Source organism: Drosophila erecta, unplaced genomic scaffold (genome assembly GCF_003286155.1).
Source record: "Drosophila erecta strain 14021-0224.00,06,07 unplaced genomic scaffold, DereRS2 tig00000000-arrow-pilon, whole genome shotgun sequence".
Taxonomy (NCBI): Eukaryota; Metazoa; Arthropoda; class Insecta; order Diptera; family Drosophilidae; genus Drosophila; species Drosophila erecta.
Window position 1 is genome coordinate 11297784 of NW_020825194.1, and position 22810 is coordinate 11320593.

A 22810-nucleotide genomic window follows, 5' to 3' on the forward strand; every position below is an offset into this window, starting at 1 on the left:
ATGATTACTAATAATGCCACTAATGGTGTGGAGTTTTTGTTGTTGTCCCCAATATGGGTTTTAGACAAGTTCACACTGCATTGGCCGGGCTTTGCACAGTAGTGGCAACAGCATTGAAAATATGAAGATTCCCAATTTGATGGGCAAATAATTAAAGCCATTAAGGCATTCATCTTTTGCCTGCTTGAACGCATGGCTCATTGGGTGCACACATAGGGAATTTCATTCCGATTCATTATCTCGTTTGATTTGATTTGCCGCTAATCAAAACACAAGAAGGCTCAAAAACACACTCCCACACACACACACTTCAAAGTCATCCGTCTGTGTGTCTGCTCCGTTTTGCAAGGACACGCATTGTAAGGAGTCGACAGCTGGCAGACATAACACCACCCACTTACTCGTATGTGGCGCCTGGCAATTTACACGCCAGTCAAATTCAGAACGCGTTTGCAAAATATTAACCAAATTAGTTAAATACCAGAAAAAAGCGTTTAAAATCGAGTTTAACCCTCAGACGTGAAAGCTCTTTCGCCCACGTAAATGCCCAATAAACTGGGTGTGCGAAAGTTTTTTGTTTTTTCGTCTCTGGAAAAAAGTTTGGATAACTGAAGGCAGCTGAATGGGTTGAAATATGGGGCAACTTGTTTTTGGATTATTAAATCACGCAAGGTGTTGCAGATCTCGCTGGAGTGAATGTGACTAGAAAGAACGGGAAGGGGCATAAAATATTCATAGTTTTCAGTGTAATCTGCCAACACAAAGCCAATTATATATTTTAAGCCTTAAATGTGTTGAGCTCCACCGCGCTCTTATTATTATTATAAATGCATTGCACACGTTAAACTCACCCATTACATTACTTTCAACAAGTTATTCGGATTCTATTCAATAGTTTATAATTTGCAACATCTCAACTCAAATTAGGTTTATTATGCTGGCCACGTGGAGGGGAGAAAGGGTACCCCAAGCATGTGTGCCCTGCCACAGAATGTGGCACATTGCCAGCAAAAGGGCAATGGCAGCTAGTCGAAAAAATAATAGAGGACTGGGGGGAAAAAACAGCATGGCTATGGTAAAATAAAAACACATCGCGGCCTTATCATTGCACATTTCAGTGTTGGTGTAACAATTACGCCAAAGCCAACAACATTTGGCAAGCATTCAAAAACGCCAGAAGCCAAAACATATACACGTTCCTCCACACACCGCATTTCCCCGATCAGCACAACCCAAAAAAATGCAGCCCTTCGACCGACTCAAACTCATCCAGCTCTGTGTTTTCCTGCTACAAATGTTTTTGATAATATGCAACATTGCAACAAACTAACCAACGACGAGAGTTTCCAGCAAACACACACGAAAATAAATGAAAATGTTTATACTCAATGTAGATGCACGTACACTCGAGGTCAAAATACTGGCACTGCATTGGAATTTTCACAATATTGCAAAGTTACAGCATTTTAATTTAGCCAAGCATGCTTGTGAAGGCATTTCTTTGGATAACTAATTAAAACTATTTTATTTGCACTCCAATTTGAAGTGCTATAACTTTTAGTCCAGTTGTCTACATCTGATGGTATGCATGTTGCATACACACATAATTGCTTTGTTTACGGGGGGCTGTGGCACAAGGGGAAAGGGGAAAGGAAATGAAAGGAAAGGGAGCGGAAATAGGCACACAACCCCTTTTTTGTCTCTGGCCCTCGCCGTAGATAAACCCGTCCAAAAGGGTCGGTCCCAAAATGCAAGCGGAAACTCAAGGACCTTGTTCCACAGCCGAGGGCGCTGGGCCATACATATGCTATATGCTAAATGCTATATGCTAAATGCTATATGCTATGTGCTATATGCTATGTGCTATATGCTATATGGTCTATGCAGATTAATCTGCATAAGTATTAGCTGGAAACGGGGTGCCAAAAAAAGGGAAAGCTGGTTTCCCCGACATGTGAGCCAATGTTTTCCCAAAAATTGAGCTCATAGTAAAATGCATTTTAAAGTGTGGTACTTATCAGCTTGCCTGTGTAATAATAACATACTTACTCATAACATAGCACTAATTCCGAATAAATCCGAAATCTGAATATATTTAGATTCCTTTTTTTTTAATTTTCTTAATCAAAGTAATGCTTTTTCCAGCGCACTCACAAATAATGTGCAATCTACTTTGCGGCATTACTTCTGCGGCCAAGCCCGTACTTTATTAACTTTTTTGCGAACGTCGACAATTAGTTAAATAAAAGTATTAAAATCAATAAAATCAGCTCTGAGTGCACTTTTATTTAAAAGTATTTCCAATCACTTTTTCTATGCAGAAATGGTAAAACATTCGCTAAAAAGTTTGTTAAAAACAGGTTGGCCGCAAAAACTACAAGTGGCAAATAGAAATGCATTAATATTACATAACTGACAGACGGCAACAACAATTTATTAAATTAATTTTGGTTTAACATTACAAATGCCATTAAGGAGTGAAAAATTGTGCACTGCATGGGATGAATTTAAAATGCTAATTGCATTTGAGTATAAATCTCGTATGGCAAAAAGCACATATTCCATATACATTTATATTTATATTTACGTATATATACAAACAGCTGCGTATAAATGCTCTTCATTAACATTGCTGCGGCGCAATAGTCATGTAAATTTCATTAGGAATGCGATACGCAAATGGGGTCAGCTAGTCAGATTCTGATTCTGAATCTGGTTCTGGTTCTGGAACAGGATGGGGAGATGGATAGTCTGCTCTGAATCGAATTTAATTGCAACATTCCAAGGACTTTTTGCATTAAAAGCAAACGAGCGAATAAACATGCAGTGAAAGAATGCCAGCATATTTTGCAGGACTCGAAGGCAGCAAAACAGTTGATCCAGACATAAAATGGGTGTCATCTGGCCAAAGAAATGGGAATTCGCATACACATCCTTGGCCAACTGAATGTGTGTAAACAGGAAATAGGCAAAAAGCAAGGACTCGTGTCACTGACACACACTATCATCCAGGCAAGTGTGTCAAGGAGCAAACACAAGGACGAAACAAATGCAATGCAGGCGTTAAGAAAGCACATAAATGGTTTTCCAAATACTTTGAGGTATCCCAAAGAAAAACAAAACAGCAACAATAAATGTTCAAAAGCACGAAATATTCGCTGCATACAAGAAACAATGTAAATAAAACAAATTAATATCGCAGAGTACTAACTGCACTAACGATGGGAAAAATCTATTTAAATAAATATAACCATTTATAATATCCATACAATAATATCTAGCATTAACAACGTCTTATAATTGAAGCCATTGTGCTTGGGAATAGACCGCTTAATGTTTAGGCATTTGTCCATTCGATTGCTCACCCGAGGTGGAACTAATCACTGACATTTGTGAGCAACTGGAAGCCACTTAATCGTAGGAGTCATCGATTTCGAGTTAGGCCCAATTAGCCACGCCCCTGGACGACCAACTGACGGGTTCACAACGCCCTAATTGAGAGATGCTCGCCGTGTACATGCTAATCAAGTGGGCGTGACAATTGTCCACTGTGTGTGGCAATAGTAAATTATTAAATCATCGACATCGCTGGGGTCTTGGCTCCGTGCTCCGTGCTCCGTGCTCCGGCTCCACATTAATTTCGGGATATAAAAAGCGGACCAGCGACTCGGAAAATTACCAATTACAACATGTCGGCTAAGAAGGATACTCAAAGTGCCAGGGAGCAGAAAAAACAGAAGGCCATTCCATTGGAGAGCTTTCTGAAGTATGCCAATGCATTCTACTTATCAATTGGAATGCAGGCCTACGATCACAAGTATAGTCAAAAGTGGAAGGATGTCCTGCTCCACTGGACTTTCATTGCCCAGATGGTCAACCTGAATGCAGTGCTCTTTTCGGAAGTGATATACGTTTTCCTGGCTATCGGCAAGGGTAGCAATTTTCTGGAGGCCACCATGAATCTGTCGTTCATTGGATTTGTCATCGTGGGGGACCTTAAAATCTGGTACATTTCGCGACAAAAAAAGAGACTCACCAAAGTCGTCAGCCGCTTGGGAGAACTGCATCCGAAACGCTTGGATCAACAAGAGCCCTATGACATGGAGGTTCATCTGAGTGGCTATAGCCGATATAGCAAATTTTACTTCGGAATGCATCTGGTGCTGATCTGGACGTACAACCTCTACTGGGCGGTGTACTATCTGGTCTGTGATTTCTGGCTGGGAATACGTCAATTCGAGAGGATGCTGCCCTACTACTGCTGGGTTCCCTGGGATTGGAGTACTGGATTTAGCTACTATTTCATGTACATCTCGCAGAATATCGGTGGTCAGGCTTGTCTGTCCGGTCAGCTAGCAGCGGACATGTTGATGTGCGCCCTGGTCACTCTGGTGGTGATGCACTTCATCCGACTTTCCGCTCACATCGAGTGTCATGTTGCGGGCATTGCCCCATACCAGCGGGACTTGGAGTTCCTCCAGTCGACGGTGGCCTATCACCAGAGGTTGATCCAGCTCTGCCAGGACATCAATGACATCTTCGGCGTATCGCTGCTGTCCAACTTCGTGTCCTCGTCCTTTATCATCTGCTTTGTGGGCTTCCAGATGACCATCGGCAGCAAGATCGACAACCTGGTAATGCTCGTCCTCTTCCTATTTTGTGCAATGGTTCAGGTCTTCATGATTGCCACCCATGCTCAAAGGCTCGTGGATGCGGTAAGTTCTATACCATTCTATCCTAAATTTTTTATAATTTTTTTAAAATTGTATATATAATACTCAGAGTGAGCAGATTGGGCAGGCGGTCTACAACCACGATTGGTTCCAGGCTGATCTGCGGTATCGTAAAATGCTGATCCTGATTGTTAAGAGGGCGCAGCAGCCGAGTCGCCTTAAGGCCACAAGGTTCCTGAACGTCTCACTGGTCACCGTAACGGATGTAAGAAAGAAAAGCTCGTTTTTAATTCGATTTAATTTCGATTAATCCATTTCTGGCAGCTTTTGCAGCTCTCGTACAAATTCTTTGCCCTCTTGCGCACAATGTACGTGAATTAGCTGGCATTTGTGATTATAGCCACAATTTAACGGCCAACATCGTGTGGCTGTGACATTGTGTGGCTAAAAGGAGCAAATCATCGCCAGCCAATAACTTACGCCGTTTGCCGTAGAGTGCTGTGGATTTTAATTAAAGTAGTAGTTGAAATGATTACCGCGATTCGCAGGTCATGGAACAAATCGAAGAGCGGTCAACTAACCGCCATAGAAATGATTAATTATCGCCATTTCGTTTGCACAAAGGGCCAGTGCCAATGCCAGATGCCAGAGAAATCACTGCTGCCTTTACAATTGGCAACTTCCCCGTAACCCTTGCAATTCACCTGAGTTTCGCACTCCAGACAAATTTAATTAGAGATCTCCCGAATACTTAATTTACCCAAAGCGCCAGATTCGTTGGGTAACCGAGATCAGGCGTAATAAAGTTCTGGATCAACACTTGAACACTAATCTTAGTAAAAAAAAAAAACAGGGACTTCAAATTAGGAATAATTTTACTGCTCAGCAAAGAAATTTTCCCTTTTTTATTACCATTTAGAATCCATCCTTTTTTCAAATCAATCGTATAATCCCCATTTAGACACGCTGCGTGACCTTATGCAGCACTTAAAAGTAATTTCGAAATATCTTTCCGCCCAGCGAAGTGGCTGGCAAATTGCATTTTTTTATGAATATTTAATTGAAAAGTTGACACAAACAGACAACAGTCGGCGGATTTGCGGGCGGGAGGGGTTTGGGCCAGGCTAATTACATTTCTACGGCTGTCGACCGATAGAAGAAAGCTGGAAAGCTGGCCAGGACCAGGACCAACCTGCCAGTCAGATGGATGGCAAAATTGAAGAATTTTTTCAATTAAAATTACTAAAAAAAAAAGGAGGCAAGGAAAAAAGTGGGCTCATGACCAAATGGAAACAAAATTGGAACTTGTCTGGCAGGATGGCATCTAAACAGCAAACAACTGGACTTCAAATAAAGAGTCTTTGTGCAAAATAAATATGTGCCATATCAAACGTCTTTTTGAGGGAAAAAAGCTAAAAGAAACTGGAAACATTTGGAATTTGCGAGTTCGATATGTTACTTTTTATAGTAATTTTTTCCTCAGTGCAAGAATTAGGTGTGGCCCGTGGGGCCCGCCCCAATATAATTACAAATAACGCGCGTCACGAACTTGACTTTGCCAGGCCAGTGTGAATGTAAAATCGGTTGAGGATGCGGATGTCGATGCCTATGGAAATCGGGAGTGGATGGGTGGATGGGATGACCCGCCTCATTGCCACGGAAATGCCCAAATAGTTTCGACTAATTTCATTTGCGTTGGCAGTTTTCGGCGGGCAGAGTTGAGCGAGTAAAAAGTTTCCTTTCGACTGTCATTGCCAGTTCACTGGTTTCTTATTCACACTATGCAGCAAGTATTTAGAACGGGGTGTGTGATTGGGGCTGGCAACCGCAGGCATTCTTAGTGGGTGCCAAGCCGCCATTAATCAGTGTAATTGCAGCGACTCAAATGGCAGTGCCCAGAAAAAGGTGGAGCAAGCCGGCAACCTCAGCTAATTAGAGGGCGTTGCAGGTGGCCAATGGCTAAAATAGACCCCACTCTCGACCATAGAGTTAAGTTTTGAGTAAATATTTCTTGCAATTATATGCTGCGGGATGCTCGGAATAAGCTAATTAAGTGGTATTTAAGATACAGTTCAGAATGGGCCACTTCTAAGAATTTAAGAGCACTCTTGTCATTAATTTAAACTTTTGCGTTGTTCCAGTTTTTATTCTGCAACTGGTTATTTGTTGCATGGGCCTCATTCCATTTATATTTATTTATACATTACCGAAGTCAAATAAATTAATCCGGGCACCCAACTTTGGACGTACTTTGTGTGTGTTTCTTCTCCGCGGGAAAAGAAACCCAATGGGTCTGCAAGTCGGAGAAATATTGGCTTTTAAAAATGTCAATATATAGCGAGCAGCGTGCGCTGATTTGGCAAGAAAATTGCAATTGCAACCAACTTTTTTGCGTTCAGTTGCGTTGCTCGTTGAGAAATTGTATTTCGTTTCATCAAATGAAGAAAAATCGTACATTTTTATAAGGCCAGTAGAATGGGCATGTTGCACGACCATCAGGGGGACGAGCGGTTGTAAGTGGGGAATAGAGTTGGCTACCATTGTCCAGAGTTTTGGCGCCAGTCGGTGCTCCATCTTCTCCATCGTCAGATTTATCCTGAACATGGGGGATCCAAGGAGTGCGGACCAGGAAGCACGTCACTTGGCTGTTATTGAATTTGACATATTTCCGCAGAGTGTGTGCTGGTCCAATTCTGCCACACAGTCGGAACATGCTAACTGAAATATAAACTTTCAAAATTCCAAAAGTGCAGATTAACAGAAAATCAAGCCACAAGTTTTGTAATACAATCGAAGCCCTAAAACATTTAAGGGCCCTTAAAGTTTTGATCTGGGTCACCTTATAGCATGACATGTGTAATCTTGAAATAGTTCAAATGCATATAAAAAGCCGCAAATTGTAGAGATATCTACCCTGAAATCGCAATTTTAAAGTCCGAGCTATGAGCCATATGTAGTAATTCGGGGTCAACTTCCTGTAGTAGTCGATTTGTAGATAGGAGATTTGGACGAGTGCCCACTGTACTTGGGCCATTGTGTGTGTGTGTGTGTGTGAGATGCACCGGCTAAGGGATTAGCGTCATTGCCATTTTTGGCGTATTTCTCATGTGCCCTAAGCTCGCTAGTCGATGTGACCCGGCCACGCCTCCTATTCCAGCCGCCCTTGCACTGCATTTACAGCGTCCTGGTGTGGGTGCGCCTCGGTGTGTGTGTGTGTATTTGTCAATTTTCACTCACTTCATTTAAGTAAACACATTTGCTGCATTTCATATTTCCAGTCACGTTCTGAGCATAAATAACACACACCCGCAAACGCCGCCATACAAATGCGAAGGCGCGTTTAGCTAGTTCCTAGTTTTGGATTCGCCAATCAAATATATTTTAAGGTAAAATGTTAGAAAATTTGCTGCCTAATCACGGTTTTGTAAACTTAGTTCCTGAATTTTTATACTAAGACGTATAATAATATTTTTCTGAATATATTGCAATTTTCACGTTTTGAGAACATTCTCTGCGTGCTGGTTGCACTACATATGCCTTGGGTTGACTTAGTTTTGTTGACGATGGTTGCCAAGGATCAAAAGAAGGCACCGAACATGTAATCGTACTTGTGCTGAGAAAGTCGATTCTGTTTACAATCCATTTTCAAACTCCCTGGAATTCCCTACTCCAAATTTTTGTAAGAATGCGAACTTTGAAAATATTGAAACCGCGTTTCGGTGGCGGGTGAAATTAAATTTAGGACGACGCTGTTGTTATTCCTTTTCGAAAATTTTGCGGCTGGCGCGAGCTTTTCGCCATATTTTCCTATTATTTTTGGTTGGCCAAAAGTTGGCAGAGCAAATTCTTGGCCAAAGATACATAATTAACGACCCTTTTCAATAACTAAACAATTTCGAGTTTCCTTAGCCCGCGAATATTTTTGCAACGGCTGCACTTTGTGGGCAAAAGAGGAATGGAATATTGCTTCGCAATATCGACATTGTCTGGCGCCAGAGCCCACCACAAAAATTTAAATTAAATCTAAGTTGCATCGAACTTTGCCGGAATAAAACTGTTATGAACAGCCAAATTTAAGAGACACAGAAAGGGTATTCGGTGCTCCTTGAGCATCTTTGTGTAGCACAAATTACGAAATTTTGGGTCTTAAAAAGCCGCGACTGAGTTACATATTCTGTTTTATAACTATAGGCATTAAACGATTACTAACTTAAATAAGGTTTCTTGAATTAAGGTAATTAGTAACCTTACAAATTGGAATAGTTACATGAGTTAAGTTTCCAGTTGGTCAGGAAGCCAATATTTTGCATAACAAACATGCTGCCCAAAAATTAATTGCCTTGTAAACAGCAATTTACTCCCCAATGAAATATTAATCCATACTTACAACAATCACACATTCTGGGTCCCATCGTATGCCCAGGTATTTTGCGCAAATGCAAATAGCAGATGCATCCGTTTTTCAGCTTTCCAGTTGCTGGGGAAAGCTCGAGCGAAAATTAAAGCATTTATTGTTGTGTTGCTTGGGTGGAAATTTAAATTTCTTAACGCCGCAAAACGGTAAGCTTACAAATCCAAACAATAAACAAGAAACAATTGCTCCCAAGAAAGAAAAACAGGAGGAACAACAATATCGACAGCAGTCGCATTGGATAACAATGGGAATTTTCCATATTGCTGAAATGCAATTGCAAAATGCTGCTTACAGGCTTCCCACACACAAACACACCATCCACACACACAAACATACAGAGCAAGGAAAACATAAATAAACGTAACCATCAATGGTTCAATTCTCCATGCAATCGCATGATTGTGCAGGGAAGGAACTTCCGGAGGGGATCCAGGATCCAGGATCCAACTTTCAGGCATTGAAATCGACCAGAAAAATATTACACACTTATTTCAAAGTTTACTCAGAATAGTAAACAATTTTACCAATTTTGTTTTCTTCATTTCAAATACGAGCATGCTTAATGTTTTACTACTTAATACGTTTTTATTCGGTGCCCATTATTCAAACCCTTCGAATAAACATTAAATGTGTAATTAACTTTACTTTAAAATCTGCAATATTGTTAGACTGCTAATATCCTGCAGCGAGGAACTGTAATGCTTTTAGTTGCCTATTTACCCACTTGTACTCATATTCAATTGTTTGCATACGGAAAATGGAACCATGCGAAGCTCACTGAATGCCACATTCAACGTCTATTCATAGCTGGCGATGTAGTCCTTGCTGCCCAAATAATACGTTAAACAATAAGTACAAGTTGTAACACACGACTGCTGCAGACAAACAACGCGTTTCGCCATTAAATGTTGGAATCAACAACCGAACCGATGATTTGGACTCTCTTTTAGGATAAGTAAAATAAAACTGTCAAAGATCTGAAACTGTAAGAAAATAAAAGGCATACAGAGAACTTTCATCATTATAAAAATAGAAAATATTGCTTTTCAGGTTCCTTTAACAGCTTGCCATTTAGATGCTGATACGGGTTCGTAGCCGTGTGACTAATAAACCCCGTATATTTTATATGTCCTGGCAGGAGGACAATGGGTGGGATCACACATTTTCATCAACAGGAATCTGGTTTATCGCACTTTCCCATTCCTGAGCACACATCTACATTTTATTAGCCCTGCAGCTATCCGTTCACATAATTCGATGGCGCCTTTCCCCGTCTATTTTACTGTCTTCTGGTTTATTGCCACCACCTGTCCCCGCAATCACTCTCTGTTTTGCCATTCCAATGAACAAATAAGGATGGGTATTTGTCCTGATTTAATTAAAGTCACCCCGCACAACAACACGCCTTTAAAAAGTGAGTGAATAGTGCGCCCACGTTGAGCTTAAATATTTTAATAATATAATATACGGAATTTGATTTGATTAACACTACTTTTCCAATCAAACCCCGTCTTCTAAGCTATTATAAATCCTTATCAAGCCAATTAGTAGTTGATGGAGAGACTCAATCTGGCAAATCTGTGTGTTGGTTTTACACTCCACCTGACATATTTCCATATTATGCGACTAAGCTAATGCAACGACTGCGATTGACTGAGTGGCTTCCAAATGGATGATACGGATCAACAGGCAGCATCAACACAGAATCAAATCGTCAAAAAATTTGATTAGTCGTCACTTGGTTCTGCAATAGTTGGGTGTCCTGGTCCCCCAAACTTACCCCATCACTCGGCAGCAGGGGCAGCAACATCCGATAGCTTCGTTGTGTGCCGGACTTGAGAGTACTCCTGCACTCCAATGTGAAGGACAGGCGAGGCACAAGTGCTGAAATTGCGTAGGGTCCGATGTCCGTACATATCGATGTGGGGGGTGGAGTAAGGGTAGTAGATGTAGGGGCTAGCAAGCAAATAACAAGATTTCACGCTTGATTTTCACATCAAAAGCCGGATAAAGAAATGGGAAAATCTCTGTGTCGTGTGCAAATGAAACGAGGCAGCAAACAGAATGCGGATTGGACCCGTGCCTCTGCATCGGATTGTTTTTCATAGCAGCAAATTGAAGTTTACAAAGTATCGCATTTGATGAACATAGAGTGGGTTTAGTAAATTCATTTTTCAGTCTGTGTTTCGGTCTTGCTCTATAGCTCCTCCATGGACTCCAGTTTCAGCAGGCGTTGTTCGCCCAAATGCTTCTCCAAAGCCTCCAACATGGCGTCTAGGAAGTCCGATAGACTGATCTTCTGGTCCAGCTCGAACAAAGCGCTGCTGGTGTACTGGGCATGGGCCAAAAGAGGCAGCTTTCGCAATGTGCGGCCACTTAACCCAATGCTGCGCTCAGCCAATTGGGACAGCAAACCCTCCCCGGCGTCCTCCGCCTCCAGAACCTCGCGCTGCAGAACTCCCGCCGACATTAGCTCAGCCAGCATGCCCTTGTAAATTTCTCGGATAGCGGGAATGCCGGGATATCCAATGAACAGTCGGATATCGGCGCGATCCACGAAGGCCAGATCAATGCTTTGAGCCAGGTTAGATGTGGCCAGAATTAGAACATTGGGACAACTCTTAATGGCATCCAGCTGGGTGAGCACAGCGTTCACTACACGCATGGCGTCTCTTGGTTCATTACTAGACATGGCACTCCTGGCGTAGGCCAGCGACTCAACCTCGTCAATCAGCACGCATACCAGGTTGTTTTGATCAGACACTAGCTCTGCAATCTTGTAAAACAGTCGCGCAACCAGCTTGCCGCTCTCAGAGAACCACTTCGAGAACAGGCTGTGGCTGTTAATCTCCACCAGGTGGGTGTAAGCATAGCTTCCTTGGGTCCGGATTGCCAACTTCTGGGCCAAGGCCTTGCAAAGGCTCGTTTTTCCTGTTCCAGGTGGTCCGTGGAGCAGTATAAGTCGGTTACAGGCGATTACATTCGTGTCCACACGGTGTAGAGAGAACATCAGTGCCGAAAGGGCAAACTTTAGGAGCTGGAAAAAATTGATTTTTTGATTTCAGCTAAGACAATAAAACATGAATGTCATTATGACATATACGTACGCCAAGTAAACTGCAATGAAAGTCATGCTAGCATACACATTTGACCTCTCTCACCTTTTCCTTGAGTCCTGGTTCATAGATGAGGTTCTCCCACAGACCCACAAACTGAGCGGCCGGCAGGAGCTCATGACTAGCTGCCACGACGCTATCAATGCCATCGGAACCTTCTTCGCTTGAAAAGAGACCAAGTTGCGCTTCCTCCGGCCTAGTGGCGTAGAAATGGAAGCGATATTTTCTCTCGTCGGCCTTAAGAGGCTGCGTCTCGCCATTGTCACGCTCCAGAAGCACGGAGTGCACAAGTTCAGTGTACTCCTGCGTCAGATCAGGGTGGAATGCGATATTTCTGGGCAAGTTTCTTGCCGTCTGAAAATGCGCCTTTAGGGCGCTCTCAATATTGGCTTGATGTGCATTAGGGCGACTGAAAATGGAGATAATTAATTGAAATTCCCATCTGACGACAGGTGATACTCACGCATCGTTACCTCGCAGGCAAACTTCCACATGAATCGTGTCGCTATTGCTCAAAAAACTCATTTTAATACCGAAGAAGCTTTGAAAAGTCGCGGGAACAAAGAAATTATAAAAAGCGACGCCAGCGTAGTGTGACCAAACTGGACACGGAAAAAATACAGCGCACTACAACCTATTGCAAAATATTAAGCACAAGTATCGTAATATTCGATTTAAAAATTTGCTTTCTGACATTGCTAAGACGAAATCAAATAAAATCTCAATGATTTCTTTCTATTAACAACATTTATTGTATTTAACACTAGTATTTAATCGTGGACTCCAAGAAGTACTTGTTAAACTTGCGCCACCCGAAGCGCTTCTTGGGATCTCTTTTGCTCCACTCGGGCGCCAGATTGGGCATCAGTCCCGCCTTCTGAGCCATGGTCACTAGAGTGCCCATCTTCTTCTGCTGCCGGTGGCACAATCCGGTGATCCTTCTGGGCAGCATACAGCCGTCGGAACGGACATACTGCGAAAGAATAAGCACATCTGTGTGCTTGATGTCCAGGCCCAAAGTGCATTCCGGGCAAAATTTGGTCTGGCAGGCGGATTTGAGCATCAGGTTGGCACGCGGCGATTCCACATTAACGCCCTCGAAGATCTTTACACTGTTCTCCTGCTTCTCCTGAACTGTAAATGGTATTCATTTAGTTTTGGGAATGACCACTTATTAAAGGGGTTATGAAACACTTCACAGAGGTCTGTGAAACTCACTTTCTTTTATAGGCCTTGGCGTTGTGGTAGCCACGCCACGCGACTGGATCATGGAGGTTCGGACTGTCCTGGAGGCCCACTGCAGCAGGGAGGACATGTTGAAGGCGTTTTTTATTTACAATTTATTAAAATTGTGCACAAATGCAATGTTATTACTATGCTGGCCATTCACCACGAAAACCGCAGGGCTGCCACTTCAAATGACGTTAAATATGTCCTATCGAAGAGTGTATCGATGTCTCTTTAAATAACGATATCTGTAATGTATTTTGATGGCTATTTTAATTATAATTATCGTAGATATGTATAACTAATTTAATTGAATATTTTATAACGAATCTTGTAACGAAGTCTGCAAGGCATATGGCCTTGTTTAGTTGTTATCTATGGGAATATCCCTATGATGATTCGATAGATCGATGATTATAAAATCAACGAAAATTATCGCTACACGTATAACAAAGACGCCGGCTGGTAATAAAAATAATATGTGTAAGGAAATGCAAGAAAATTATGGCAAACAGAGACCAAAACCCAAACTATTGCAGCCGCGTCAATGAGCAGCAAGAGCACCGTGGTGTCCTCCATCATCTCGGGCCTCCTGAGCATCGTTCTGTTTGGCACACTACGTTTCTACTCCGAATGGTTCAACGACTCGCAGCTAAGGGTTCTTTTGGGCGGATACCTTTTCTCCTGGGTGTTCATCCTGAGCCTCACGTGCGTCTCCAATGCGGAAATGGTCGTCTTCGGCCAGGACTTCCAGGCCAAGCTGCTGCCCGAGATCCTGGTCTGCCTCTCACTCACGGTGGCCGCCGCGGGAATCGTGCATCGTGTCTGTGCCACCACCAGTGTCCTCTTTTCCCTGGTGGGGCTCTACTTCCTTAACAGAATCTCCACGAAGTATTACTCCATTCAGGTGCCCACCGTGGATGCTCCTGCGACGAGGAAGGGCGGTAAAAAGTTCAAGTGAACCGATCGCCTGGTCCTTACTTTCTTAACAAAACATTCGAATACCTATATTAAATATAAATAAATAATAAACCGACACTCTCATGTTAATTGGTCCCAGCATTATTACTGTTCGCCAGCCTTATACTACTTACTATTAGCACAGAATAACGTAATCCTTTCCATCAGCAGGAACAAAACCGTAGATGCAAAGTAGTTTTCTTCATCCAACCTTATTCACATCGTCCTCTTCTCAAGCCTTTTGCGGAAATTGTATTACTGCAGCTCTCCCATGTTTTTACGAACTGCATTTTCCGTAGTTAATTCGAATGATTTAATAACTGAAAAATCGGTTTAGTTCGCTACAAACATTTCGGATTTATTTTGCCCACAAAAATTGCGGGCATAGTGTGACCAGTCTGCGTTTTACGTGCTTAGTATATTTTAGTAGAGAAATAATGAATTTCCTAAAAGTTGCCAGATAGTCGAGGCTTTAGTGATTGTTTTCATTGAATACGCTTGGAATAAAAACATTTTTTACAGAAATATGATAACACCTATTTACAAAATTTTTGTATCATGCATTAGGATTTACCCAGTGTTATGTATAATTATGAAAGAAACTTAGTGATTTATAAGTGGCAATTTTCCGATAGTCTATTCAAGCACTCTGGCAACACCGCACCTAGGCGTGCCTTCAGAGGTTTCTGGCAACGCCACTTGAATGGCGTCGCGTCTTTTTTGTAGTTCAAAATTTTGTAAAATCTTAGCGAAGTAAATTAATTCTAATTTAGTAGTGTAGCGGTTAGAATCTTTTAGTCAAGTTTTTACTGCAAATATGTAAGTTGCCAACACGAGTGAAAGGAAGAAAGCATACCAAATTCCAACACACACAACTATTTTTTAGGTCGAAGCACCAGAACAACGACACTCTCGAGCTGGACGACATACTCAGCCAGCCGGTGAAGGACAAGGAGCGCTTTGCCGCCTTTATGATGCGCAAGCTTGCCGAGAATAAGCCGGCCCAGAATGACAACCTCTTTGGAAACTTCAAACTTGACTTTGACCTTAATTTCGATGTTCCACTGATCAAGAAGTCTCAGCCCAAGACTCAGTCCAATGTACCAGAAATAAAGCCCCTGGGGGAATTGGGCAGTGCACCTAATACCGCCACCGAGAAATTCAATGAGCCGCCTGTGGACCAGGCATCCAATGAGAATGTCCCTCCGCTTCGCTCGCCCACTTTTTCGCCAAATCATCGACGTTCCTTGCGCCGCAGTGGAAATGTACCGGGATCTGATCAACTACGCCGACATGCCATACGCCGGCGGTCCAGAAGCTGTGGACGCCAACTGCTTCCAGAGTTCGAGGATGCCGTAAACTTGACCCGCAACATGTCAAGTCCTGTAAACTTCGTAAGATCAACACAGATTCCAGAAATTCTTTATCTTTGTACTTTCAACATTGCTCTTTTAGTTGCCAGAAATAAGCAGCACACCTTGCACAGAGAAACCAAAAGAGGAAGTTAATAAAAAAATTAAAAATAAAGCAAAAGAAGAAACTGACAAACCAGCGGAGAATCCAAAGGAACTATCAGAAGAACGAGAGCCGGAAAATCCGCTGCAGACAACGGTGAAGTCACCTGCCAGGAACCCCGTTCTTGTTGCTGAAATTGAACAAATCTGCAGAGAGCGACAGAGTTCCTTTAAGAAGAATGTACTGCAGCTTGAATATTCTGGACGGGCACCGAACTCGAGTCCCACTTCTCCGTCAACACCATCCGTTGCGGGCCTACGACGTACCTACACAATGGAAAAGGGCCCTGCTCCAGGCCAGCTGCTTCTTTCGCCATCACATCCCTCTACACCCAGCAAACTAAAGATAATGCGGTTTAATAAGGAGATAGTGGTTCCGGAAACGCCACAGCTGCAAAGCCATGAGCCTGCCTGGCAATCACAGCCAGAACCGGAACTCGTAGTGCCGGAAACCCAGCCGCAGGATCTGGGAGAGTTGGTGCAGACCCTATCGCAGAACGCCAGCAGCCCAATTGTGGTGATAAACACATCCAATTCGAATCGTAGTGTAAGGAGAGACTCTATACCGATGAAATCTGTTCCGACAGCGCCAGTTACGGCGTCATCTTCATCACCGATTGCGTCTTCTCCTAGGCAACCAGCCGCTGCCTCTACCCAGAAATCCATTGCACAACCTCCGCAGGTCGTAGAAAATATGCATGCCATAATGACAGACGACGAAAGCGACGAACACCCCAGCACACTGCCATTAAATCTAGCTCCTTCGGGTGGGAACACAACCCGCCAGCGGCGCTTGCGCAGTAACAATCGGACTCGAGCTACTATCGAGTCACAGGAGAGTTCTATGCGCTTGCTTAACCTTCATCGGTCGGTAAATGCCAAAAAGTCTAAGGCGCGAAAGACTGCTATACCGCTGAATAAGGCCCCAAGTGAACCTATTAATGGCGAGCAGTTCGCCAACGAGCTGGCCCGCATGAGCAACTACGAGATTTTGGATTTGCGCAAGCGCAACTCGTTGAACGAGATATATCCTTTAAATGGGCACAGGGACCGTCGTTCAGAGAAGCTGATTCTAGACGAAGAGATTAAGAGGGAGCTTCTTCGTAGAAATCTGATGGATGAGGCCGAAGGGTTGCCAAAACATCGGTCCTCTGATGATTCAGATGAGGAGTATTTACCACTCCCGCAAAAAACACGAAATAAATGCAGTGATCGATCGCAGGGACGAAGACGACCACGAAGTAGTCGACGTGAACCTCCAATGGTGAGTTATCTCATCGTAACGTTTGTATATGACAAAATGTGATAAAATCTCTTATAGTCATGAAGGATAAAGAAAACTTTTTTTTATTCCCTTTGCAGACAACCGAACTGATAAACTATTTGGGCCTCTCCCAGACTTTAAAAACTCGACTCAGATCATCAGAGGGCGGAAAGCGTAGTCTTTACACAAAGGGGGACTCGGATGATTCATTATCGACGGTAAAACTAGCAAGACTAAGCAAGGGCATCCAAATTGTTCCGCCACCTCCTGCTTATCTGCGCTATTCGCAATCTTTGGATAATCTGCGTTGCTCCGGAAAACTTGATTTCGATAACGTTGTGATGGCAGCCCCACCAGATTTCCATGATAGTCTAAGTACTGACACCATCGAAATTGCTCCTCCGCCACCAGAGCACGTTGTAAATACACGGGACAGAAGCACAAATGGCAATAACAATTACCTTCTTTCACCTCCACCGGAGTACGAAGGGGGCAAGGAACACGATGAGCGACCCAGCAGGTCGCGTTGCAGAGCCAAACAACTTCAACAATCCACTCCGAATAGACGAAAGGCGATGGAGAACGAACTGGTACCACCTCCTATCGAATATGTTGAAGAAGAGGAGCGAAATGATGAGCGACCAAGGACGTCAAAGAAAAATAGCAATCCTGGTGACGCAGTGAAACATTGTGAGTCCCCAGAGCATGACGACCCTGAGCAACCAAGCATAATGAGTCGAAAAAAATTGAAACACTCCAAAAAGAGTGCACAAAAGTTCAATAATGAAAAAAGTATTGCAACTTCGGGCGAAAATAACGAAGATTATGACAGCGTTAAGGAACCTATTTACAATGAAGCATGCGGAAAAGGGTCGAATAAAAATAAATCTCAAAATAAAAATGATACTAAAAGAAAGATCGATAAGGATGCAATGGCATCACATACATTTGAATGTATTGAAGAAAACTATACAGATTTAGAGTTGTCATCCAACAAACAGAACCGTAATCACCAGAACGCATCAAAAAGCAAAGGAAATGATCAGTTAACCGATCGTTCATCCAAGTCCCAGGACCTCTCGAATTTCAGCCAGAGTGCAGTTGAGAAAGAAAAATCCGTACCTAAAAGCAATCAAAGGGAAGAAATTTTTGAGAAATCAGATGTTATGGAATCCCTTCGTGTAAACACACCCACACCGCCGATTAATACAACGTCAGGTGATGTTTCCAGCAAAAATTCATCATACCTTTTGTCCGACGATGTAGCTAGCACAAGTAGATCGGCGTTGGAGGTTTTGCAGCGTAGCCAAAGCAGGCCAAAGAGTCGGTCCAAGGATGCACCAAGCACAGATGTAGTGTTCAAGAAACCATTGGCCCCAGCACCACGAGCGAAATCGAAAAATTTTAAGTCTGAGGTAGAAAAACTAAGGCTGTCCAAAATTCCGGTGGAATCAGAGGAACTAAATACAAGTAAGTATATTTTATATTAGGTGCTTTATTTTTTATATTATTATTTTCTGTTTCTTCAGCTGGTATTCGGCGATCGAAGCGAGGTCAAGTTCCACTCCAGATGAGTTGGTGTCACTCCATGGATCCTAGCAAGTTTGACTTTATGCGTGGCTTCACAAAGCCTCCTAACAAAATAACAAAGACGAAAAAAGAAAATCTGAGTAAGACTAAGAAAGCTAGTGCCAAAAAGCCAATGTCTACTGTTCAAAAGAACTTGCCAAACGACAGGGGACCCCTGTGCAGCAGTACCCCACGAATTTCTGAAAAGCTGGCTGAGGGAACACCTTATTCAGAATCCCTTGGCCTAAGTATCTTGCCGTGGGAAGAAACTGCACTTGCAGCAGAGACTGAGAAGGTGCCCAAGAAAAGGGGACGACCACAGAAGGGAGTTGGAGTTGTACAAACTGATACGGAGCCGGAGCCTGATCCTGAACCACAGCCAATGGTATCTTCGGTTGCTCCACTTCCAAGTGATCAGAAAGAGCCCGACGTTTCTTGCGAGCAGGCGCCCTGTGCGGGTGCTGAACCAGAACCTGTGGTATTTTCAACTCCTCTGAGGGACGAGCAGGAGGCAGCCTCGACTCAACTGATGCATTGGCTGCGAGGCGTCGGCGATGCACCACCCAGTGCAAGTATGTTGGATAAAAACGAAACAGTCTGTAAGTCTAAAGCCCACATAAATTCCACAACTAATGCATGACCTTATTAATTAATAATTGGCTATTTCTCCTTGCCAGCTCTTGCAAACGAATTGATCTTCTGCCAGGTAGATGGCATTGACTACGCTTTCTACAATACAAAGGAGAAAGCAATGCTGGGTTATATGCGCTTCAAACCCCACCAGAAGCGTAACATGAAACGAGCCAGAGTCCATTCTCTTGTAAGTAATAAATACGCTTCTTCCTATTATACTTCGCAAATCATTTCTTAACCTATTTTGTTTCTAGAAACTCCTTGTCCAATATGGCGAATTTAATGTGCACACCATAGTCCGCGACGATGAAGAACTCAATGCGGTTCTACGTGTTGGTGACATGATCGAGATAGATACGGGTAAGATATTACTAAAATAATAGTTAAAAATATACATATTTATTGTTTCATATTTGTATTTTTCTTTTCTTTTCAGGCACTAGGTATAGTATTCAAAACGCGATAGATAAAGTCAGTGTGCTGATGTGTATACGCACTTAATAATTGATTTTTAATTTCTATTCTAAGTATTAATAATATTTTTTACGTTTTCATCGAAGAAAAAAATGGTTATTTTGTTAAAATATATGGTGTTTACATAAAACCGACTTTGTTTTTTCACGTATTTTTAGTAGCAAAGGTGATAGACCTGCGCAATGTCTTCGTGTGTGGCCATGCAGTTTGTTTTTCCAACCCAATCCAATCCAAGCTGCTCAGAATTTAAAGTTCATTTAATTTCCATTTTCTTTGAAATTCACCAGTTGCTCGCCGTGATGTGGATGTCATTGGAGACTTCAAAAGCGAAATGGCAAACAGGGGTAACAACGCCAGAATGAACAAACAAGCAGGCAACTTTCGAAACAATCTGCACGACTGCTTTGTATGGCAATTTTTGAAAAAGCACACACACAAAAATCACACGCAGCAGGAACACAAACATAAATTCGTAAAAAGAAAATGGAATCAACAGAAACTTTTCCGGCAGGTGTGCCAGTGCCTACATTCCCACACGCGGCTTGGAACACCGTTTAAAATTAGCAAAACACCATCTAACATTCATTACAGCAGTGTTAAGCCTTTGATCATCGCACGCGCCGCACTCTTTTGCTTGTTTCCACGATAATACACTACAATTAACAGGCTTTAATAGAAAAATAATATTTCAAATATTTATTCTCTTGTTTAGCAAAACTCTGGTTTGGCTGGGAATTCAATTCGTAAGTAAATTGGATGTTTAACAAAAAGGTCATGTTACATTTATTTGCTAGCACATGCTATCGGCTCAGCTATTTTCTCCGAGTGTGTAATCATAATAGAATCGGAATTTCTCTGGTCTGGGTTGGAATCGGCAGCTGGACCCCACGCCAACCGCCATGTGCAGCTCATGCATGGCAATCAGCGGGAAACCTGCAGTGTTTCTTTGAAGTCTCGCTATCCAGTGGAATGGCTGACGAACAAGAGCGAAGACATCCCACAGGTGGACAGATATTGGTGACTGGTTAGCTGGATGTCCAGCCAGTTGCTCCAATTCACGTTCAATTTTCATTTTCCTGCCGGCAGGAGTCTTCAACTCCCCGGTAGGCATGCCAACAAGGACACGCAGCATTCACACATGGCACATTGGAAATTTATTGCACAAAGCAAAAGACTTCTTGTTAATATGGATGATATGGAAAAATGAGGTGAATATATTGACCATTTAAATTGGAAATTCATTTGTTTATACGGTTGTCAACTGATCTGAGAGAAACACCTAGCACAGTACACAAACAGAATGATTGATGGCCAATAATGAGTATGACCAAAGCTCATTGTCAAGGAAAACAGGTGGGTTTCGCCGTACAAGTTTGTAGGCTTTTCTTGGCAGCACTCCTGTTTTTGGCTGCAATAAATATTATTTTATATGGGAGGAAAAAGTTGACCGGCTGAAGTATTTTGGGTCACTGTCTGGTGTATAAAGTGTATACTTACTGACCCCATTCATCTTGCTGCTGGCATTGTTTTTTGTGTGGCGTTGAAAGGAGATATCTGTTATCAAGTATACGCCGGGTATGGCCGGACCATGGCAAAAAGGTGCTCATGCATATTTAAAAAGTTCTCGGCGTGAGTGTGTGGTTTTTTGTTGGGGTGTCAACAAATCCATTTTATAGGTGGCCAAGAACCCTGTCATTGCTCGGCTAGAACCACATGCATTTGCATTACGGGCAAGAGTCACAAAAGTTTTTTTTTTCATTTTTGTTTTAAAGCAGCTGCCGAGTGTCTCATGTGACTGCCAAATAATAGACCCATATCAAAATTTAATTTTGCTGTGGGTCAGCCGTGTGTACGCAACTGAATGGACATCTACACAGTCAGTCCCTCGCAAATATACAAATTTTCCTCTGCTCCGGAATGTATATCTTCATTTATGTGCGCCTTAAAGAGCTGACCGCAGAGAATTGGTTAACCATAAATTCCTATTTAATTGCTTGGCTTGAATTCGATTATGTACAGAAATGAAGTTACGATAATGTTTGCAAAAGGTTACAAGTTAAAATCATGTTGTGTAGCCTAACAGAATAATATAGCTAAATTGTAAATTTAAGAGGTTTTTACTCATGTCGATGGGTATACGTATTTCATAAAAAAGACTCTTTAGCATCGAAAATATCAATTAATTAATAGTTTTATTGGCTGGCGTTCAAATTCAATTTAATCAGCATAATTAAGTAGCAATGGTTAATTGGACATTGTATTAATTAATCGTTTTTGCTTGATTTGCTCTAATAGCCGGGCCGAACGAGCAAAAGCGAAACATATTTTTTCAATTTAGATAAAAGCCTTTTCATATTTCGCTAAAATTGCAGCCGCAGAAGCCACATTCACTAAATCTACCACATAATCTGACTACGTGTGACATTTTCTCCTGCATATTTCGCCTTGATTTTTCGTGACTTGCCAGTTTTTCACACACCAACGCTAATTAACAGCAGCAGCTTCGCTCATTGCATTTGCGGCTGATTAAAGCATTGTGTGTGTCCATCAGGTCTGCCTCGCAAAAATTCTAAATCCATGACAGTGTCAGTCGGTCAACTGCGGCAATTCCCCAGTGCACACAGTGCGAAATGCGCACAATTTGTGCAAAATTGTTGAAATATGAGCAAAAACCTAAACGATCAACTGCGGCCAACGTTGCGTATACGTGATGTAACTTTGCGCAGTTTTTAAACATGGATAAGTATTTGGCATGCTCAGATATTTTATTTTGTATAAAATTGTACTCTGAGAGAAAGCATTGGATTTTTGCAGTGTTCCGTGTCCCAAATTAGTTTTGCTTTTGGAGTGCATCCACGCACCGCTTTTGATGACCACTACGAGTTTGGAGTAATGTTAATCAGGAGCACATGAAATTATCACGATAAAACCGACGGCACATTGTCTGATTAACAGGTTGTTCTACA

The 22810-nt window shown here is 42.4% G+C and overlaps 5 protein-coding genes and 1 long non-coding RNA gene across 6 annotated transcripts; 3 read left to right on the top strand and 3 right to left on the bottom strand.

Annotated features, from left to right (window-relative positions):
• The first annotated feature begins 3683 nt into the window (after positions 1 to 3683).
• Positions 3684 to 5054, top strand: LOC6552845 (putative odorant receptor 85d). The gene is made up of 3 exons (XM_001980917.3): positions 3684 to 4715; positions 4783 to 4938; positions 4998 to 5054. The coding sequence occupies exons 1-3, from the start codon at positions 3690 to 3692 to the stop codon at positions 5052 to 5054; spliced, it is 1239 nt and encodes a 412-aa protein (XP_001980953.1). The 5' UTR covers positions 3684 to 3689.
• A 6098-nt stretch (positions 5055 to 11152) lies between these two features.
• On the bottom strand, positions 11153 to 12842 carry LOC6552763 (pachytene checkpoint protein 2 homolog). Its single transcript, XM_001980916.3, has 3 exons — positions 12667 to 12842; positions 12249 to 12612; positions 11153 to 12124 (listed from the first exon to the last, which is right to left on the bottom strand). Exons 1-3 carry the CDS (start codon positions 12726 to 12728, stop codon positions 11285 to 11287), a joined length of 1266 nt encoding a protein of 421 aa, XP_001980952.1. The 5' UTR covers positions 12729 to 12842; the 3' UTR covers positions 11153 to 11284.
• Positions 12843 to 12931: 89 nt separating this feature from the next.
• On the bottom strand, positions 12932 to 13648 carry LOC6552762 (28S ribosomal protein S18a, mitochondrial). The gene is made up of 2 exons (XM_001980915.3): positions 13422 to 13648; positions 12932 to 13337 (listed from the first exon to the last, which is right to left on the bottom strand). Exons 1-2 carry the CDS (start codon positions 13516 to 13518, stop codon positions 12967 to 12969), a joined length of 468 nt encoding a protein of 155 aa, XP_001980951.1. The 5' UTR covers positions 13519 to 13648; the 3' UTR covers positions 12932 to 12966.
• Positions 13649 to 13812: 164 nt separating this feature from the next.
• LOC6552761 (protein KRTCAP2 homolog) lies at positions 13813 to 14480 on the top strand. Its single transcript, XM_015154222.2, has 2 exons — positions 13813 to 13913; positions 13970 to 14480. Exons 1-2 carry the CDS (start codon positions 13841 to 13843, stop codon positions 14389 to 14391), a joined length of 495 nt encoding a protein of 164 aa, XP_015009708.2. The 5' UTR covers positions 13813 to 13840; the 3' UTR covers positions 14392 to 14480.
• On the bottom strand, positions 14399 to 14865 carry LOC113564838. The gene is made up of 2 exons (XR_003408339.1): positions 14525 to 14865; positions 14399 to 14435 (listed from the first exon to the last, which is right to left on the bottom strand). It is a non-coding gene; the product is annotated as an uncharacterized LOC113564838 (long non-coding RNA).
• Positions 14866 to 15031: 166 nt separating this feature from the next.
• LOC6552760 lies at positions 15032 to 19892 on the top strand. Its single transcript, XM_026983729.1, has 8 exons — positions 15032 to 15209; positions 15277 to 15784; positions 15846 to 17168; positions 17267 to 18638; positions 18698 to 19336; positions 19415 to 19557; positions 19625 to 19730; positions 19807 to 19892. Coding segments are annotated over exons 1-8 (4158 nt in total). The 5' UTR covers positions 15032 to 15207; the 3' UTR covers positions 19872 to 19892.
• The last annotated feature ends 2918 nt before the right edge of the window (positions 19893 to 22810 follow it).

Excerpts from the sequence above, each read along its gene's own strand:
- LOC6552845 (XM_001980917.3), top strand. The coding sequence starts at position 3,690 with ATGTCGGCTAAGAAGGATACTCAAAGTGCCAGGGAGCAGAAAAAACAG. Across the intron at positions 4,716-4,782 it reads CTCAAAGGCTCGTGGATGCG|AGTGAGCAGATTGGGCAGGC; the intron begins GTAAGTTCTATA and ends TATAATACTCAG. Across the intron at positions 4,939-4,997 it reads CACTGGTCACCGTAACGGAT|CTTTTGCAGCTCTCGTACAA; the intron begins GTAAGAAAGAAA and ends CATTTCTGGCAG.
- LOC6552761 (XM_015154222.2), top strand. The coding sequence starts at position 13,841 with ATGATTATAAAATCAACGAAAATTATCGCTACACGTATAACAAAGACG. Across the intron at positions 13,914-13,969 it reads TGGTAATAAAAATAATATGT|CCGCGTCAATGAGCAGCAAG; the intron begins GTAAGGAAATGC and ends AAACTATTGCAG.
- LOC6552760 (XM_026983729.1), top strand. Across the intron at positions 17,169-17,266 it reads GTCGACGTGAACCTCCAATG|ACAACCGAACTGATAAACTA; the intron begins GTGAGTTATCTC and ends TTCCCTTTGCAG. Across the intron at positions 18,639-18,697 it reads ATCAGAGGAACTAAATACAA|CTGGTATTCGGCGATCGAAG; the intron begins GTAAGTATATTT and ends CTGTTTCTTCAG.
- LOC6552762 (XM_001980915.3), bottom strand. The coding sequence starts at position 13,518 with ATGTCCTCCCTGCTGCAGTGGGCCTCCAGGACAGTCCGAACCTCCATG. Across the intron at positions 13,338-13,421 it reads GCCAAGGCCTATAAAAGAAA|TTCAGGAGAAGCAGGAGAAC; the intron begins GTGAGTTTCACA and ends TACCATTTACAG.
- LOC6552763 (XM_001980916.3), bottom strand. The coding sequence starts at position 12,728 with ATGAGTTTTTTGAGCAATAGCGACACGATTCATGTGGAAGTTTGCCTG. Across the intron at positions 12,613-12,666 it reads TGCCTGCGAGGTAACGATGC|TCGCCCTAATGCACATCAAG; the intron begins GTGAGTATCACC and ends CTCCATTTTCAG. Across the intron at positions 12,125-12,248 it reads AACCAGGACTCAAGGAAAAG|CTCCTAAAGTTTGCCCTTTC; the intron begins GTGAGAGAGGTC and ends AATTTTTTCCAG.